The following is an 18,554-nucleotide window of genomic DNA, read 5'->3' on the forward strand; positions in this document are numbered from 1 at the left end:
AGACGACTGCACAAAAAAACACATTATGTTTTTGAAGCAGAAGAAAAGATAGTGGTCAACAAGGCATAGCACAAACATTGTCCCCCATTTCTGTATATTTCAGAAAAAATTACCTCTCTATTTTCTCAAAAGACCAGAATACACTGACTGGCACTAATTATATCACAGCAAATAGAAGGGAGTGGGGCGAGGGGCAAATGAATATGGGGAAATTATATCCTGGATGGGTTTAAATGGGACAATAGTGCAAAATCCTTTAAATAAAAAAAAATGCATGTTTGGTTATTTTTACAATGCCGCTTCTTTTTAGAAAATACACAAAAAATGTCAGGTCAGGTAACACTTAGCTTCCATATGCATTCAATTGCATATGGTGCCTGGAGTGTCCCCTTAACAGATTATATTGTCCTAAAAATGTAGGTCTTTCATGCCTGGATGCAAATCTTCTGGAGCCACAAATTACAATGCGTCTATCTATGCTGAAATGTATATAAATAATTCGAAAAAAACAAAAGGTCATATAAACTAATGAAGATGTGGTGGCAACTAAATAGCTCTTCTACAGATATCACGCGAGGACAGGCAAAAAAAATTAAACATCTTTAAAATCTACAAAGATCCTATTAAAAAATGAAATTAATAAATTTCTCTGAAGGAAGGGTAGCGATAAGTCTTGTAATTGTTTAGCCAGCCTCAGCGGAGCTAAATTCCCTAAACAGCCTCTCTGATATGGTATTTTTTCCCATTTAAATAATGGACCTTGAAAAATAATTGTTTCTCAGCACACTGAGTCTGATCTACCACAGGTTGCACCACATTTTGCCTCTATGACTATACCTTTGCGCAAAATACATTAATTATTTAACATAGAAAATGTATGTGCCTCTAATGCAGGTAGGTGCTGCTTGTAGGCAAGTCCAAGAAATCTACATATCTGGTTGTAAAATGAATGGGGTTGAGGTACACCTATGCAATGTAGAGAGATGTGGTAATTAAACCTAGCACAACCATAACTAGTTGTTCATGGCTCTACCAAATTAGGTTACAATATATGTTCTCTAACCTGTTGACTTGGATGCTATGAATCTTTGCCTTGAAAGGATTATAACTAAGGTTTAAAATATTCTGCTGTGAGATATGACAAAACCCTGGTTGAATTGATTATGCAAATCAAGTAGAACAATTTAGACCAGGTCCGATCACTGAAATCCCCCCCCCCCATACATATTACATTAAATTACCAATTGCATTGTTTAGAATGTATTCTTCTCTGAAAAAGTCTTGAGCAAGACGATCTCCGGTCCTACCAGCTTCTGTAACCGCTGAGTAGAAAAAGGAAGAAAAAAATAACACACTAACTTGATAAGATTGTAGCATTGGACTGCACAAAGAATATTAAGCCAAAATATTACGCTTCATTTATATACCTAAACATATTAGAAATACATAAAATGAACAACTGGGATATGTTCAAAGTTAAGGGAAAAAAAATTAATGTAATTTAATTTAAAGTTTAATGTAATGTTTCCTAACTTCCCCTGTGACTATATCACGGTAACTGGAGTCCATACATAACTCTGTGTAACCTAAACTTGGGTTTTATATTTGGCTTAAAGATGCATTATGAACCCTTGAGCTTCCCTGTTATTAGGGGAGGTTGATTTATGCAGAGCCAGGGAAAACACGTCCCCATTATCCCTACATAAAAGATAAGGCTGAATCGTTTTACCAAATAGATTAGTGAATAAATATCCCATAATCTGAGTTAAATGCTAACAATGTTAAGTCACATCCACAGTAATGAATACATTTGTTCACTGCCTAATTTCTCATCTTAACCATGGGAATTTTTTATGACATATCTTCAGGCCTTTGACTCCCAGGAATTTATTAGAAAGGCTGGACCAGTTTCAATAAAAAAACATTTACCGTAGTTGCTCGATTATAAGACGACCTCCCAAAATCTGAATATTAATTTAGGAAAAAAAGAAAAAGCCTGAATATAAGACAACCCTATAGGAAAAAAGTTTTACTAGTAAAAGTTAATTCATGTAAACTATTTAAAAAAAAAAAAAAAAGCTATGATTGAGAAAAATATTTTTTTTGTTTTTATTTCCTTTTATTTTCCAACCTGCCCCCCAGTTATGTACATCTGCCCCCAGGCTTGCCACTCTGCCCCAAAAAGGCCTTATACCCCTATATGGTACTGTGCCCCATGATATGCTTTTTAACTCTCTATATGCCACTGTGCCCCATGATATGCTTTTTGACCCACTATGTGCCACCCTGCCTCCAGAAATGCCTTAAACCCTTATATGCCACGCTGGTATTTAGGGGGTTAAAAGGCATATTATGGGGCACAGTGGCATATAGGGAGGTATAAGGCATTTCAGGAGGCAGAGTGGCATATAGAGGGTTAAAAGGCATTTCTGGATGCAGAGTGGCATAAAGGGGGTTAAAACGCATATCTTGAGGCACAGTGGCATGAAGGGGGTTAAAAGGCATATCATAGAGCACTCTGCCTACGGAAATGCCTTATGCCCCCCACTTAACACCCCCCCCCCCCCCCACAAACTTACCGGTGCTTCTGACTCCCTGGTGTGTTGTCCGGGCAGCGGGTTGACGTCTACGTCCGGAAGGAGGTGCGGTTAGCTGCGGGGGTTGTCTGTGTCCATCGAGCATACACCCTCCGACTGTCAGAGAGAATTCTCCGCAGCGGTGCGGGGAACTCTGATCTCTGACAGTCGGGGAAGGTCTGCGCGATGGACACAGACAACCCCCGCTGCTAACCGCACCTCCTTCCGGCTGCAGCGGAAGTTGTCTACACGAATCACGTAGACGTCAACCCGCTGCCAGGACAACACACCTGGGAGTCAGAAGCACCACTAAGTTTATGGGGGGGTACCACACAGTAGGATCCAGGTCCCCAGCAGCACTGCGGGGGATCTGGATCTTAGTCTCATAGTCAGACCTCTATTTGAGGTCTGATTATAAGACAACCCCGATTATAAGACGAGGGGTATTTTTTAGAAAAAAAACCCCTGTCTTATTATCGAGCAAATACGGTATATTTGTTTAGACATGATCACAATGAACACATTTTAACCCTGTTACTGAAGTAGATTTGGGCAGGATCCACTAACAACTTTAAGTTCATTTCAGTGATGGATTTGTCAGGTGATAAGTTACCGATAATTTACATGGTGTGATGCAATTCATATTTATTTGATAGAATCCGGAAGAAACAGACTTTGTAAAGAATTATTGTAATATAATTGTAAACAATCATGCAACAATTATGTTTAATGAAAGAACATGTTTAATACTGATGGCTGAGGACAAACAACGACCATGAGCATGCCCAGGCTGCCCGTTGCACCTAACAGACACTAGAATGCTATCACCATGTTTATTATTAGGGCACATTTCATATGCCATCCTCTGACAATTAAGGGTATCTAGTCAGCTCATATAAGCAACCCCTTATGTTTGTAAGAGTGCATGCATAAAATATGCATTTTTATGGGTATACAGCAATAACACAAGTAAGAATGCAGCCATTTGCCCTTACCTCTTATATCACCTCCAGCACAAAATGCTTTTTCTCCAACACCTTTAATAATCACTAGAAACGTGTCAGGATCTTCCTCCCAAAGCTAAAACAAAACACAAACTTAAAAATAAAAGTCGCAAGAAAAAAAAGAACAGATACACATAATGTAGTTAAATATTGTGATGCAGAGTAAACATGATGGCTAAGACTTTCCATCTTGTTCATCACCTCTTCCAGCTTGCAAGGCTTCACTCATGTTGTCACATATCTTAAGAACTCATTTCCACTCTCCCTCTAAGAAAAATCTCAAAACCCACTTCTTTAGATTAACATTTTAGAGAAATCTACAACTCAAACATATCTGCAACTAATACAACCCAACACACTCTCTCCTCCTTCTCCATACCCTACATTTTTCGTTACTCCATTCCCTCTAAATATCCGAGCAGAGCCTGATCCACTGAATGTATCGGTTTATCTTAGTCTTTCAATTCTAGTTTTGTCATTCCCCTTGAAAATATATATATTGTAAGAAACGTAAATTGTCGGCGCTATAGAAAAAAAACAAACAACAATGCACTTCTCTGGAAAGCAGGATAAATGTAAAAAGTACAAAATACCCCATAGGATAGTTATCTCCTGTGCATCAGCTACATGTAAATTAAACCCCATTTCTTATTTTTTTCTTTTGCAAATTATTTTATATCAGAAAGTTACTCAAATGGAATAAAAAAGCCGAAACCTTGTACTTTTGATCAGTTTGTTAGTACAACTTCTAGGTACCTGGTCATTGATTGAAATATTGCTTGTGAATGCGGATACATTTGGAATGGACAAAGGTACCTTTTGCAAAAATAATGAACAGGCTCTGCTACAAATAAATATACGAGGTGGCCCTCCTACTCCACAATAAGCATATAATGAATATGCTAAATCTGCGCGTACAAGTTGCTGGGAATTAGAAGTCAGCCCCCTTTGATAATTTTCCAAACTGAAGAAACTAAACGGTGGGTAACAAAGAGGGACTTTTTTGGTCCAAGCATAATGTGGTTTGAAGACATTCTGTGAAGTATAGGAATAACTGGAAAATGACATTACTCTTCTTTTTAGAGGCTCTCCTTGGTGTTATACTGCTTACCTTTAGCTGAGGATAAATGAGCCGAATCATATTGAGGTTTAGAGCATTCAGGGCCTTTGGTCTGTTTAATGTGATCACTCCCGCACAGCCACTTTTTGCCAGTAGTACTTCTGCATTTGAGGCTGTATTACTCGACATGGACTGCAAGAAAGATAAACGTTCTTCAGAGGTATTTCAGGGAACTTATTTCAGTTTTTACAAACTTTTATTCGTCCATACAGCATTCTCTCTGTCATAGGGGTGCCGCCATAAAGAACGATGTTAGCCCAAGCATAAGATATTTTAACGTCAGGAAAATCAATGCGCGGAGGAAGAGTTGGGTTGATGCGTCTTGCCACAATTGCGCAGCAGCTTTTAGCAAAGCAATCAGTGGTTGTACTGAAAAAATGGATACTTCGCACCTTCCGACTCAGACTTTAGCAGAAAAGTTCACTAATTAAAGCTGACATTCATTTAAAATACACAATGGGTTTATCAGGACTGCATTCATGTATACAGGTGTAATTCATAACAGAAATTAAGTATTTTTTAAGAACACATTTCAACTACTATGAGTGATTAAATGTAACTGCTGAGTAAAACAACCCTAGAGGCAAATAGCTTTAAAGTATAGATATATATATCTAAAACCTTTCTGTAACTCGGATGTTTCTGAGAGCGAATAATACTCACCAAATGCTTCACAATTACTTGCAATCTGTTAAAAGTCCTTATCCTGTAATAAGAAATTCTGATGTTAGTTGTAATGTCTCTGATGTCAGAAGAAATCTACATTGGGCCTGTTACCAACACAGTTTCTAGAATCATTAAATGCATTTATGTAAACTGCCTGATTCCTGTATTGCTTTGTGTTTTTGGTAATAAAATTATTTTATATAATTATGGCTTTTACATTACGAACTCAGTTTCCTCCGTAGAGAAGAGTTAGGCAAGTGAAGCAAAGCCTACAAAACAAATTACTTCCCGAGCGTACTGATGTGTCCACTCTGTGTGTTTAAAAAGTAACTTTTAATTCAATTTGACTAAAGATAACATGGTATGGAATACATAGAAAAATGATACATTAATATTGACTAGCCTCAAATTAGTAGCGCTGCCATTGGCTATATAAAAAGGTATAATGTTTAAATTATGGATGTGGCCTATAGCCGGAGTTTAGATATTCAGAGAGCATGAGTAAGAGTGAATGAGAAAGTGATTAACAAAAGTTTTACTCTTCTACTAAAGTGTATTTTTCTTTTTAAAAATGTAATGTTCTTTAAAATGGCACCAAACTATAAGAGTAGCCTATAATTGGGACAATATGGTCTATTCTAAATAATATTAAATACTAGCCTAGATGTGGGGACAGCTAGAAATTTCCCAAGAAAAACAGCAAACTGGGCTTCTTACACTATGACAAGCAATCATATCACCACCCAGGACATAGCAATAATAATATTAATATATTATACTAATACTCTATGTATTAATAGTGTATTAGAGGGATCCTTGGGGTCATCCTCGACTCTAACCTTTCCTTCATCCCTTTACATTCAGTCCCTCACCAGATCCTGCCGCTCGCACCTAAAACACATCTCTCGCATCCGCCCATTCCTCACCCAAGAATCCACAAAAACTCTGGTTCATTCACTTATTTCCCGTCTTGACTACTGCAACACTCTTCTGGTTGGCATTCCACTGTCTCGACTCTCTCCTCTACAGTCTGTCCTAAATGCCGCTGCTAGGCTCATCTTCCTTGCATGTCGCTCGTCTTCTGCTTCCCCACTCTGTGAAATCCTATACTGGATCCCTATTACCTTTAGAATCAGATTTAAAATCCTGGTACTGACATTTAAGGCCATCCATAATACTGTTCCTCCATACATCTCTGCCCTCATAAGCAAATACTCTCCTACTCGATCCCTACGTTCTTCCCATGGGCTAAGGCTCTCCTCCTCTTTATCACCTCTTCCTTTTCCCGTCTACAAGATTTCACTCGAGCTGCCCCATATCTCTGGAATCTACTTCCACCGAACCTTCAGCATTCACCCTCCCAACATTCAAGAAACATCTCAAAACCCACTTCTTCAGAGAAGCCGCACCATCTTAGCTGCTAGAACTTCCTTGTCATTGATACAGCCACCACACTACCTCTCACCCATCTCTGTGCCTTAGGTTTGTCACCCCATTCCCTCAAGATTGTAAGCTTGCGAGCAGAGCTCTCTCCACCTAATGTATCGGTTTGTCTTAGTCTGTCAATTCTCGTCTTGTCATATCCCTTGAATTTATGTATTGTATTAAGTGCTGTGTAAACTGTTGGCGCTATATAAATAAAAGATGATAATAATAATAATAATAAAATCTTTATCAAAAAAATATACAACACTATATAGCACTGCTTCCGTATTACCAGTCAACACTCATTTCAGATGGGACTGAAACAACTTTTCTGAACTTTTGACATATCCACAATAAATTGATAGTAGAAAAATACCTCATTATGCTGCTAATACATTAATCCCTTGTTCGATATTTAATAATTTTTACGATGCTGAAAAGTTAAGATTGTGTGTACAAACACTAACTGTATATTTCCCAAATGTTATTTTTTGTACTTAACATTAAATGATTAACCAATCACCTTAATATTTAGATTTCCTAAAAGCATATGAACTATTATGCAAGTATTATGACTTTATTAAATTGTATTAACCACTTAGAACCTGCCTAAACATTTTTTTAAATAAAAATACATCAAAACTGAATCTTATAGTGTAACCCATTTAACATATTTATTCATTTAGGAATATGCATTCCTAAATACATTTAGTATTTAGGAAGATCCTGTATATTTTTACACTTGCCTTGCTACAACAATGTTACTGCATCACAAAATTGCCCATAGATTCCAAAGATATTGTAACTAAAAAAAGTTACCATGTCAAATAAATGTTGATGCCACAAAATAAATGTAAATCTTTCATTTATTTAAAATAATTTAATAAACAAACAGGATGTTAAAAAAAAATAAAAAAATGCATTTCTTGTTTTTATTTCCCAACCTGCCCATCAGTTATGCAGATTTAGCCCAGGCTTGCCACACTGCCTCCCAGGTATGCCACATACCCCCAGATATGCTACTTTGCTCTCCCCACATGTCACTCGGCCCCCACCAAATATGCCTTATATACCACTGTGCCCCCAATATGCCTTATTCCCCTGACATGCCACTCTGCCCCCGATATGCCTTATAAACCCCTATATACCACTGTGCCCTTGATATGCACCCCCCAGACTTACCCCCCGTGCTCCAGACCCCTTGGTGTCTAGTAGGAGCAGCTGGTGAGCGTCTGCGCTATGCGTCTGGACAACCTCTGCTTCTGGCCAGCACTTTCGCTGGAGTTTCTATGACTGAGCACCGGAAGGTCATGTGCTCCAACATAGAAGCCCCAGTGGAAGTGGCGGCAGTAGCGGAGGATGTCTGCGTGCATCACCCAGACCCCACCAGCTGCCAGAACCGGGTCCCCTTCAGCGCTGCGGAGCATCCTCCTCTCTGGCAGCCAGCGAACATTGCGCAATGCGCGCAGACCACGCACGCTGGTGCTCCATCATAGAAGCCCCAGCGGAAGTGAAGGACAATAGCGGAGGATGTCTGCACGCATCGCAGACACCCGGGTCCCATGCAGCGCTGCGGGGGATCTGGATCTTAGTGTTATTATCCAACCTCTATTTGAGGTCAGATTATAAAACGAGGGGTACTTTCTCTGAAAAAAACCTCATCTTATAATCGATAAAATCGATTCAACAAATCGATAATGAAATTTGTTGGCAACGATTTTCATTATCAATTAGTTGTTGCAGCCCTAATATACATACATTATACATATATATATATATATATATATATATATACACACACACACACTAACACACAAACTCGCTCTAACACTGTACACTATTAAACAACCTCTCTCACCTTGATCTTATGTTTGCATAATGCTGACCCTGCTGAGGAGCTCTGTTACAGGGAAGCCTGGGTGCAGTGTTTCCCCCATACCCACCTCAGCGTGCCTTTTCCCCAGCTGTTGTAGAAATAAAAGTTTCATATTAAACGGCTAGTATCCGAAAAGTAATGTAGCAAAATAAAACATGAGCTGTGATAAAGTGGTACACTACCCATTAGCACATCTCTGTGTGCAGCAAGCTGTTTAAAATTAACTTCAATGGGACTTCAGGGCGTTCAGGGAGGCCACCATCTTCACTTCCCTAAGAACAGTGGACTTAACTTAAAGATCGATGTATTGGGATAAGATTTTTTGTCCACTACCAAAAGACTTGGCAATGAAAGAAGCATGTCTTACCATAACCCTTAAAATAAACACTTTTTTATATTTTTTTAAACAATGATACCAATCAGTTTTCATCCTTGTTCAGATAATTGTTAGAATAAGAGCAATAAGTGAAATCAATGTCTCTGCTGATTGGACCAGATTAAACCATGCCACTGGCTGCTAGGACAAAAGAGCACTTTTTGACAGAATAGCTTTTTATGCACAACTCCAACTTCATCTCCTCTACCAGCCACACAAGGTGAGGTAAAAGTTTTAGCAGCTGGATGATAGTCTCCCGGTCACTCTGCATAAATTCGCTTTCCATTTTGCAAGCGAATTATTTAAACCTTTAGCCACACGATCATAAAGAATCTAGTAACTAAGTAAACCTGCCTCTCACACACTATACAATATATATATATATATATATATATATATATATATATATCGTCATGCGTTCCAACCTACCTGAGCTGTGTTGCTAGTAATGATGTACCCATATTATTGCACAAAATGAGATCTGTCTGCACCTTACTGTGAAAACCCACTAGCTGACATTGACATATGCAAGCACCGGCACAGGAAGTAAGCGGTCGCTGCTTAATGACGTATCGGCTTCGCAGCATCCTTGTATTAGCAGTGTCTGTGGGCGGGAAGTGTCTGTGTGGCGTTTCTAAACGTCCAAGCTTTATTGGCAAGTCGGGACGTGCGCGAACATTTCCTGGATACAGTTTTAGCTGCTATGGCAATAACACTGGTTTTAAAACATTACACAAGAATTGCTCTTCTTAGATATTCCCAAACTCTCATTATTGATTCAGATAATGGACTTTTGTATAGATGTCATACCTTTTGTGAATATCCTTTTGTTTGTTCTATACAGAGTATGCATTTTTGCAGTTTTTTTATTTGGGGGCTTTACTAATGTTAGTATGTATTCTATGTGTTTTTGTAAATAAATAAATTTTGGCTGCTAATTAGTGTGCACTTTGTCTTTTATATTCTAAGTGAGCAGACATGATCACATAATCATCAGTTTTCATATATACCTTCCATTAAACTATAGGTTTTTGTTATGTTGCAGCTTGATATTATTGGCATGGGAGGGGGGCAATATGGGGGACTTGCCCCACCCTGGAAATTTTCTGACTTAAATTTCTCCCATCGATCAAAAAAAGATGGACATTTGGAATAATTAAATTGTATATCCTACTGAACAGGGATGGCTGTGAACAACCTGAACAACGACAGGTATAAATCTATTTCATGCTCTCCTGCTTCCAATTTCATTTAAAAACCAAGCCCAACTTTGCATGACCACACTGGCAGAATCTCGCAATTTGGCTGAATATCAGAGAGGAGCCACAGGGTGTGCCTAGACGTCACTTGGCGTCCATGCTCAGACGTCCTGTAATGCCATGCATGTTCTCCTTTAGGAGATCCCCAGGGAGCAGTGTTGGATTCCTGCACAAGGCTAGCTTGGGCAAGAATAATAAATAAAATAGACAAGCGTGTCTGTCTATGTACTGTATGGGTGAGGTCAATACAGAATCATCTGTGATCAATGACGGCAGTGCCATTGTTCCATATCATTCTGATGATGCCCCATTGGGTTCAAGTGGGCCATATTAAATGCAGCCAGGTGCCACCTTATCTAGCCTATGCCCTGCCACTACTATTTTTTTCTGAAAAAAATCTGTGGACACCTATGCTTGCTGCTTCTCCAATTTTCCCAAGTCTACATCTTACAATAACTGGATGGACACTTGTCTCTTTTGACTCTGTAATGCAAGGTCACATGATGTAATCAGGAATTCCAAAGTGTCATCAGGTGACATCTTCACATACATCTTGATTGGATATGTAGAGCAGAGCTGGCATCACAATCTCCTTAATCATTTTTTTTTTTTTTTAATATTTATTTTCTTTTATAAAAGAGTAAAAATCTCCTCAATCTAAATGTATGCATTATGCAGGGTCAGCTCATCCCTTCTTGTTGAAGAAACTTGCGGGTACTTCCCGGTGAAGTGAGGAAGATGAAACCATAATTCTACTGCAAGCTCTATCGCCTACTTATCTATTTAGTGAATAAACCCCAACGAGATTGTAGTTTTAGTAAAAACAGATAGGGAGCTACATGTTTCCCAACAGGGCAACCAAAGTTGAATGAAAAAGGGGAAATTAATATAATGTGTTGATTAATAAGAATTTAATTTAAGAACCATGAAAAGCAGGTGAAGTGGAACTGAAATTGAAGAGTGGGATTTAGTAAACTGTGGCAGAAAGACAGCTGGCTGCAATCAGGCACCCGGCCTGCTCCATGCACGCAAGGTCTTGCACAAGTACCTGTCTATGTATAGAGACTCTTGCCCAACCTGGAAGTTGCAGTCACACATTAGATAGGCATACTGCTGTTTTGAATACAAAGGAAGACCAAGAACTCATAAAATAATAGGCAGACTAGATGGCCATCAAATTATGTGTTTTTATTTAGATGGTGAAATATTACTAATTTAAGTTCAAATCTGGATGATAAGGGTCTGGTTTAGCACATGTGGCAAACATTTTTTCTGTAGTTTTTTAAAATTGAGGCAAGCATTGTGATATCTTACCATCCACTGATAATAGAAGACACTCTGGCTGTTGGACACAATGGTGAATTGGTAGCTGCCCCTTTTGCCTTGCCAAAAAGATCGCCGTAGTTTGGAACCTATTTATCTTTAGATTATAATAGACAGACACTTAGGTTAAAAATGAAAAGGAAGGGACGTATTAAGTATTTTTCTCTTCAATATTAATTGAAAACTGTATGAATTTAGTTTAGTTTTTGTGTTTAGTTTTTTTTACTAACTTAGGAAGGCTCTTTGTATATATTACCACAATGTTGCAAATGAAGAATTGCAAAACCTAAAGTGCTGATTTAGGCCTTATTCATGTTAAAAGAGGAACATTCTTGTCCCATGCCTTATCTGGTAACTCACTGTTTTGAAAACAATAAAATTATATATATATATATATATATATATATATATATATATATATATATATATACCGTATTGGCTCGATTATAGTCCGCACCCTAAAAGTTTGGCGCTATTTAAAAAAAATATATATTTGTAGAAAAAAATACACATTAGTGGAATGGTAAAACAGTATTTTATCTAATGATTGGGAATACATGTATTTTAACATTTTAAGTATCTATTACACAGCATAGTCAGTATAGGTTATGTCCAAACAGAAATTTGGAAAACCAATAGCCATTTTAAGGTCCCTCCTTAATTCATAATACTTATCGATATGCCCCTCTGCTCTCCTGAAATGCTTTATGCCCTGATTTGCCACCCTGCTCCCCTGATATGCCACTCTGACCCCTAGATATGCCACTATGCTCTCCTGATATGCCACTCTGAACCCCTGATATGCCCCTCTGACCCGTAGATACTCTTACCCCCTAGATAGTCCACTCTGACCCCTAGATATTCCACTCTGCTCCCCTGATATGCCACTCTGCCCCTCCTCAATGCATCCCCAGACTCCCAGGACAGTGTGATTAGTAAAAAGAAATTTTTTTTTTTCAAACTATTAAAAAAATATGGTAACATGTAAAAATTCCCCACTGTCACCAAAAAAATAAACCAAAATAATTTTTTTTATGAGCAAGTCCTACAATTCTATATCTTCACAAAAATTCCCGTATGAAAAGAGTTAAAATATTGGCATCATAAATGCCCATAGGGTGTCTAGTTTTAAAAAATGTATGATTTGATGGGGTAAATTGAATTGGCCGGCTTCAAAGATGTCCCAAATATGGGATGTGGGCACAGACTGACCAGATGTCTAAATAGCAAAAAAAGGTGGCCTTTTACCTTCCAACTAACCAAACAAACCCATAAAGTTTGACAAAGGGTTAAAATACCAGCATTTCAAATACCTTGGAGTGTCTAGTTTTCAAAAATATTTGTTTTGATGGGGTAAATATCCGAAATAAGATATGTGGGCAGACTTTTTGACATGTCAAAATTCCAATTTGAAAAATGCACACCTCTCAAAAAGGGCCTTTTTTTTGTATGTGGGGTATAACTGCGCTCAGGAGATGCTGAACACATATTGGGGTGTTGTTTGTCAGTGACATATACCAGGTGCAATAAATTTATACCTGGAGTACAACGTGTGTTAAAAAAAATACAACATTTTTTTACTACCATAAAGTTTGACAAAGGCTGATGGTAAACTAGAGCATGGAAATGGTTAAAATACCAGCATTTTAAATACCTTGTGGTGTTTAGTTTTTAAAAATATATGGTTTGATGGGGTAAATTGCATTGGCCGGCTTCAAAGATACCCGAAATAGCACATGGGGGGAATGACCAGCTTTGGGGAAAAATTGGTTTTGAAATAGCAAAACGCTACTGGTACTTATTGCCCCATAAGGTGCAGAAAAAAGCAAAAAAAAACATAAAACATTGGGTATTTCTAAACTCAGGACAAATAGTAGAATCTATTTAGCAGGTTTTTTTATTAGTTTTATTAGTTTTTGCAGATATGATATGATAAAAATAATCTAAAGAGAGCACTGTTTGTCCTGGAAAAAATATATATAATATGTGTGGGAGCACAAAATGAGAAATAAGAAAACCACAGCTAAACAGCAACACTGAAAAATCCTTTGTCCCAAAATGTACTACGAGTAAGAAACAGTCTTGTCCTTAAGGGGCTAATGTCTAAACCTTGGCAACAAAAGTGAGTACACCCCTAAGTGGAAATGTCCAAACTGAGCTTGAAGCATACTTTAGCCCTAGTGTCTCCATTCTGGGCTAAGGAGGTGACATTCAGGGTTGCCGCTGATGAAAGTAACCCCTAAATGTTTTGTGTACTCTTCCTAAAATCCTAAAGCAACCTCATTTAATCGTCAAATCCATCCATCCCCACCAAACAAAATTAAAATAGTGTTGCTAATAATATCCTTTTCGTTTCGTGAATCTCAGATAGCTTTCTAATTTGCAAAGATCGATGAAGAATCATGGGAATCGTTTAACATCTGCAAATCTCCAAGAGGACTTCCCCTACTCTGTAGTAATGAAAGGAACAGAACAGTTTAATATTTGTTCAGTTGACATAAAGCTCTGATGTGTGATGTCCAAACAGCATTGCTTTAAAAGGAGAATCAGATATCTTCCTTTGTTACACAAGTAGGAGCAACTAATCCTCCAACATCTCTGTCCCTGGTGCAGATTCCTGTAAGTACAACCAAGCCACAAATAATTAGAAAAAAACTTTATTTCGAGAATTTCCAATTTAAATAGCTAGCTAACCCTTTAATTATTTTGTAGTATTATACTTTTTCAGTTTAGATAGTAATGTGACATGTATGTGATAGCTTATCAATAACGAGACTGAGATGTGCGATAATGCAATGGAACATTTTTATAAGAAGGAGAATATGCATGGCAATCACAATGGAAACCAACCAAAATAGCCTTCTGATTGCTTCACATTTAACATTTCTTTTATTTTACAGCAAAGCAGCCAGGGTAATGAGGTTTTCTCTGTAGCCCAGAGCAATAATGAAGTTTTCTTCATTATTGTTTTCTCTTAAAATGCAGATTTCTTGCTTTATATTTGTATATAAAGCGAGGATATGATTCCAGTCTAACATCACATGTGCCCTTACATGTTACATGGTTGCGGTAGACAATTATGAAAATAGATAAAGTGCTTTGACTAATGATTTTATAATAAAATAAGAGAGACTTGACCAAATTCCTCCTTCCATAGAGCAATCAGCGTTATTTTGCAGGGTTTGGTTGCTTATTTTTAAATGGTAACAAACAAGGAGGAACTTATCTTAAAAGCTAAAATTACCACTGTAAAAAAAAGCCCTCACTGTAAAAAAATAATACTCAACCTTAAGTTGTTTTTAGAAAACTATTCTACAAACATATAAGACTGCCATTTATAAGACATTCGCTGAATGTATGGGGTGGCAAGCAAAATGTAGGTAGTTCATGTACATTGGTTATTACTCCTGTGCTCTCTTAAGGGGGCTCCCTTTAATATTGATGAAAAAAGTGAAACTGTTTTATTGCTTAGCAAAACTTCAAAAATCATGTTGTCATTTGTTTCTGAAAAGGTATCTACAAAGTGAATTTACAAGAAGCGATCACATCTTGCCATGGATTACAATTATAGCTACGACAACTATGAAGATTCTAACGGCAATTCAACATTCATGTATACTCCTTTCATTTTTAACCTTAGACCTAACTCGACAGAAGTGATAACCCCCTATAAATGGGTTGCTCTCTTGATTTACATTGCAGTGTTTTGCCTTGGTGTGCCCGGCAATGCTTTGGTTGTATGGATGACAGCTTTCGAAATGAAAAGAACAGTTAATACTGTGTGGTTTTTAAATCTGGCCATTGCTGACCTGGCATGCTGTCTTGTTGTGCCATTTTCAATCATGGAAATAGCATTATATGGACGCTGGCCTCTGGGCCTTTTCTTGTGCAAGTGCCTACCTTCAGTCCTTTTAGTAAATATGTATGCCAGTGTTCTTCTCCTTACTGTAATCAGCATAGACCGCTGTGCCTTAGTCATCAAACCAGTTTGGTGTCAGAATAAAAGGACTGTTAAAAAAGCATATTTGGCATGCCTGGTGGTGTGGCTCTTTGCCTTTCTCTGGAGTAGTCCTTCCTTCATATTCAGACAGACGGTGAAGAGGTTTGATGTAATAAAATGTTCTATGCAATACTCTTTGCTGGGTGCACACCAGCAAAAGACAGAGAACATTATTGCAATTTTCAGGTTCCTAATAGGATTCATCATTCCATTTTTGGTGATCACAATTTCATACAGCATATTGGTGTCAAAGGTCAGTGGACGATTTAGTCAGTCGAGCAAGACAATGAAGGTAGTCCTTGTGGTTATAATTGGATTTTTTGTGTGCTGGTTCCCATACCATGTGGCAGGAATCATTTTAGCTGGACATTCAAACAACTCTTCATTATACATATCTACATTAAACATAGATCCCATTTTGATCAGTATTGCATTTGTCAACAGCTGCATCAATCCAATCATTTATGTACTGGTGGGACGGGACTTCAAGACAAAATTTAAGCAGTCTATCAACTCTATTCTAAGGAATGTATTGACAGATGAAGCGAGTCAAACTTTTGATTCCAAGAAGACAAAGTCAACATCAGATACAAAGAACACTGAGACTCATGTATAGTTTAATGATACAAACATGAAAACTACGGAACATATATAAAAGGACATCCAAATATTGAATGGGGTGGGTGCATTCATGTGTGCCGGGAAGCTACAACCTACATATCTAATATTAAGGCTTGAAGCCCTAGAGGGCGGATTCCCTACTTACAGAAGCATAGCCTGACTTTTACTTTACAAACTATGATTCTGTATGACAAATTCATGAATAACAAATCAGGTCTATTTCTAAGATGAGATTTTGTAAAATGTAGAAAGGGTCTGTGTATATGTTAACAGTTAATGTTTTGGTGGTCCGAGTGTGAAATAATCTCTGTTCTCTCTATTATATTAAATCAAGTCATGTATATTTTCGTACTATAATATACACTTTCCTCATGGCATTACTGAAGGTTTTCTTTTGTTGGGTAACGGAAGTGGTTCAACTGCTCTAATATGTCATCAACATACTGTATTTACACTTATGCTCTTTTACAATGTTATGACACAAGCTATCTTGTAAGAGGTCTTGTGGGAAAGGATGTACCCTGTACCATTTATTAGCTTTTCCAATATCGCTAAAGCTTTAATTGTGTATAAAAAAAGAACTTGCATTTTTCAAAAGGAAATTAATATAATGGTGGATATATTTAAATATATTTGCTGTATATAATTATACCTGCAAAACTTGTTTTATTGGTTATGAAAAATATATCTAATCATTTGATGTTTAAGAGTACTAAAGGTATTTAAACTATGTCTGTGACCATGAATGCCATTTCTTTTGTTCTTAGAGGAAATAAACAGTTTGAAGGCTAGGAAAATAGGGTTTTCTTAGCTTAGTACCAATTGTCCTACATTAAATTAAAGGGGGTAGGGAGATGAACAAGAACTATATGTATTTTAAGTGATAGAGATGTTTTATAGAACATATGGAAGTCCCTTGGCTCAGCATCAGCAAGCAGCTCACAGTGTGAGGAAGCTGGAACATGCAAATCTGTGGAAAATAGAGCCACAGACTTCTTCTTCTTCATAGTAGTAGCCCATAACACTTCACCTTATCTAAAAAGCTTATTCTGTCATAACAATAATCCAATGTAAATCATTGCATCAATGCAAATGAATAGTTAGAAATCATTGTAAATTGTATATTAATTGCCCTATGGCACCCTTCAACCAGGGGCGTAACTAGACGCCTCAGGGCCCGGGTGCGAGAATCTGTTAAGGGCCCCCCCACCCCCCCACCCGGGGCCCCCCACCCCCTCACCCCCTCAAAAAAAACCATGATTTTTACCCAACTATTTTTTTTCAACAAATTCAACAAATTCAATTTACATATTAAATCATATCTGTAAAAAAATCAAAGAAAAAGGGGCGCATGTACAAAGGGCATAATCCAGTGGTGTCCAAGTTTTTTCTGCAGTGGGCCACTTCATCAGAATTGTATACGTGCGCGGGCCGCACTCATTTTTCACTGTGACAAAAAATATGGCCTTTAATAAAATATGCAGATTAAAATAAAGTAAAATTACACAAAACCTTTACTCTTCCTCTCACTGATTTCTGGGCCTTGAAAGTTTTGCGACTACAAATTCAGGATTCCCTAGATTTATTCTAGGGATGAACTAAAATGAAAATTCTGGACCAAAACATTCAGGGTTCACTTAGCCAAAACTGAAAATGACCCCCACCTTTAAAAATAATAATAAAAACTCACATGTTTAATAAAAGTAGGTAACACACAATTGGACAAAATTAGCAATATGACTTGGCATGATAAGAGTGTGATTGCTAACAGCAATCACACTCCTATCATACCCAGGCAACCAGTAAATGCTGGTACCTAGGCATGATGGGACTATGCTCTCTGTGATTGCTGTTAGCAATCACACTCCTATCATGCCAAGTCAGCCAATACACGCTGGTACAGGGTGGCTGTAAGTGCAGACCTCATACTGCTGGCAGCATCACTACACAAGGGGGGCAGCTGGCCAGGTTTCAGCATGTACTGGCTGACTTGGCATGATAGGAGTGTGATTGCTAACAGCAATCACAGTCCCATCATGCCTAGGTTCCAGCACTTACACATCCATGCTATCACACACACACACTCATTTATTCATATAATTATTCATTCACAGATTCATTCCCTCAATCACACACACTCATTCAAACACCCTCCCCACCCCCTTACCTGCACTGCAGCTCCTCGATGCCGCTCACAGACTTCAGCAGGGGGCGCGGCCTCCCTCTGCCTTCTCTGCTAAAGCACAGAGGAAGTAGGATGTCACGTGAACTCCGCTTCCTCTGTGCAGTCCAGAAGACCCTCCCACAA

The 18,554-nt window shown here is 38.0% G+C and overlaps 2 protein-coding genes across 2 annotated transcripts in view; one reads left to right on the plus strand and one right to left on the minus strand.

Moving 5' to 3' along the window:
* The window catches only part of LOC149290631 (3-hydroxyisobutyryl-CoA hydrolase, mitochondrial-like), a 60,985-nt gene extending 51,481 nt beyond the window's left edge, over positions 1-9,504 (minus strand). The window contains exons 1-5 of the mRNA XM_089488433.1: positions 9,473-9,504; positions 5,364-5,406; positions 4,692-4,832; positions 3,572-3,656; positions 1,242-1,322 (exon numbers count right to left, since the gene is read on the minus strand). Of these exons, the coding sequence (XP_089344559.1) occupies positions 1,242-1,322; positions 3,572-3,656; positions 4,692-4,832; positions 5,364-5,406; positions 9,473-9,504 (382 nt within the window). The remainder of the gene's footprint in view (positions 1-1,241; positions 1,323-3,571; positions 3,657-4,691; positions 4,833-5,363; positions 5,407-9,472) is intronic.
* Positions 9,505-15,179: 5,675 nt separating this feature from the next.
* Positions 15,180-16,241, plus strand: LOC149290632 (C5a anaphylatoxin chemotactic receptor 1-like). Its single transcript, XM_089488434.1, has one exon. The coding sequence runs from the start codon at positions 15,180-15,182 to the stop codon at positions 16,239-16,241; it is 1,062 nt and encodes a 353-aa protein (XP_089344560.1).
* Positions 16,242-18,554: the final 2,313 nt, after the last annotated feature.

Source organism: Sceloporus occidentalis, unplaced genomic scaffold (assembly GCF_023333645.1).
Source record: "Sceloporus occidentalis isolate IW3139 unplaced genomic scaffold, rSceOcc1.0.p SCAF_38, whole genome shotgun sequence".
NCBI lineage: Eukaryota > Metazoa > Chordata > Lepidosauria > Squamata > Phrynosomatidae > Sceloporus > Sceloporus occidentalis.

Coding starts and splice junctions, on each gene's coding strand:
- LOC149290632 (XM_089488434.1), top strand. CDS start 15,180: ATGGATTACAATTATAGCTACGACAACTATGAAGATTCTAACGGCAAT.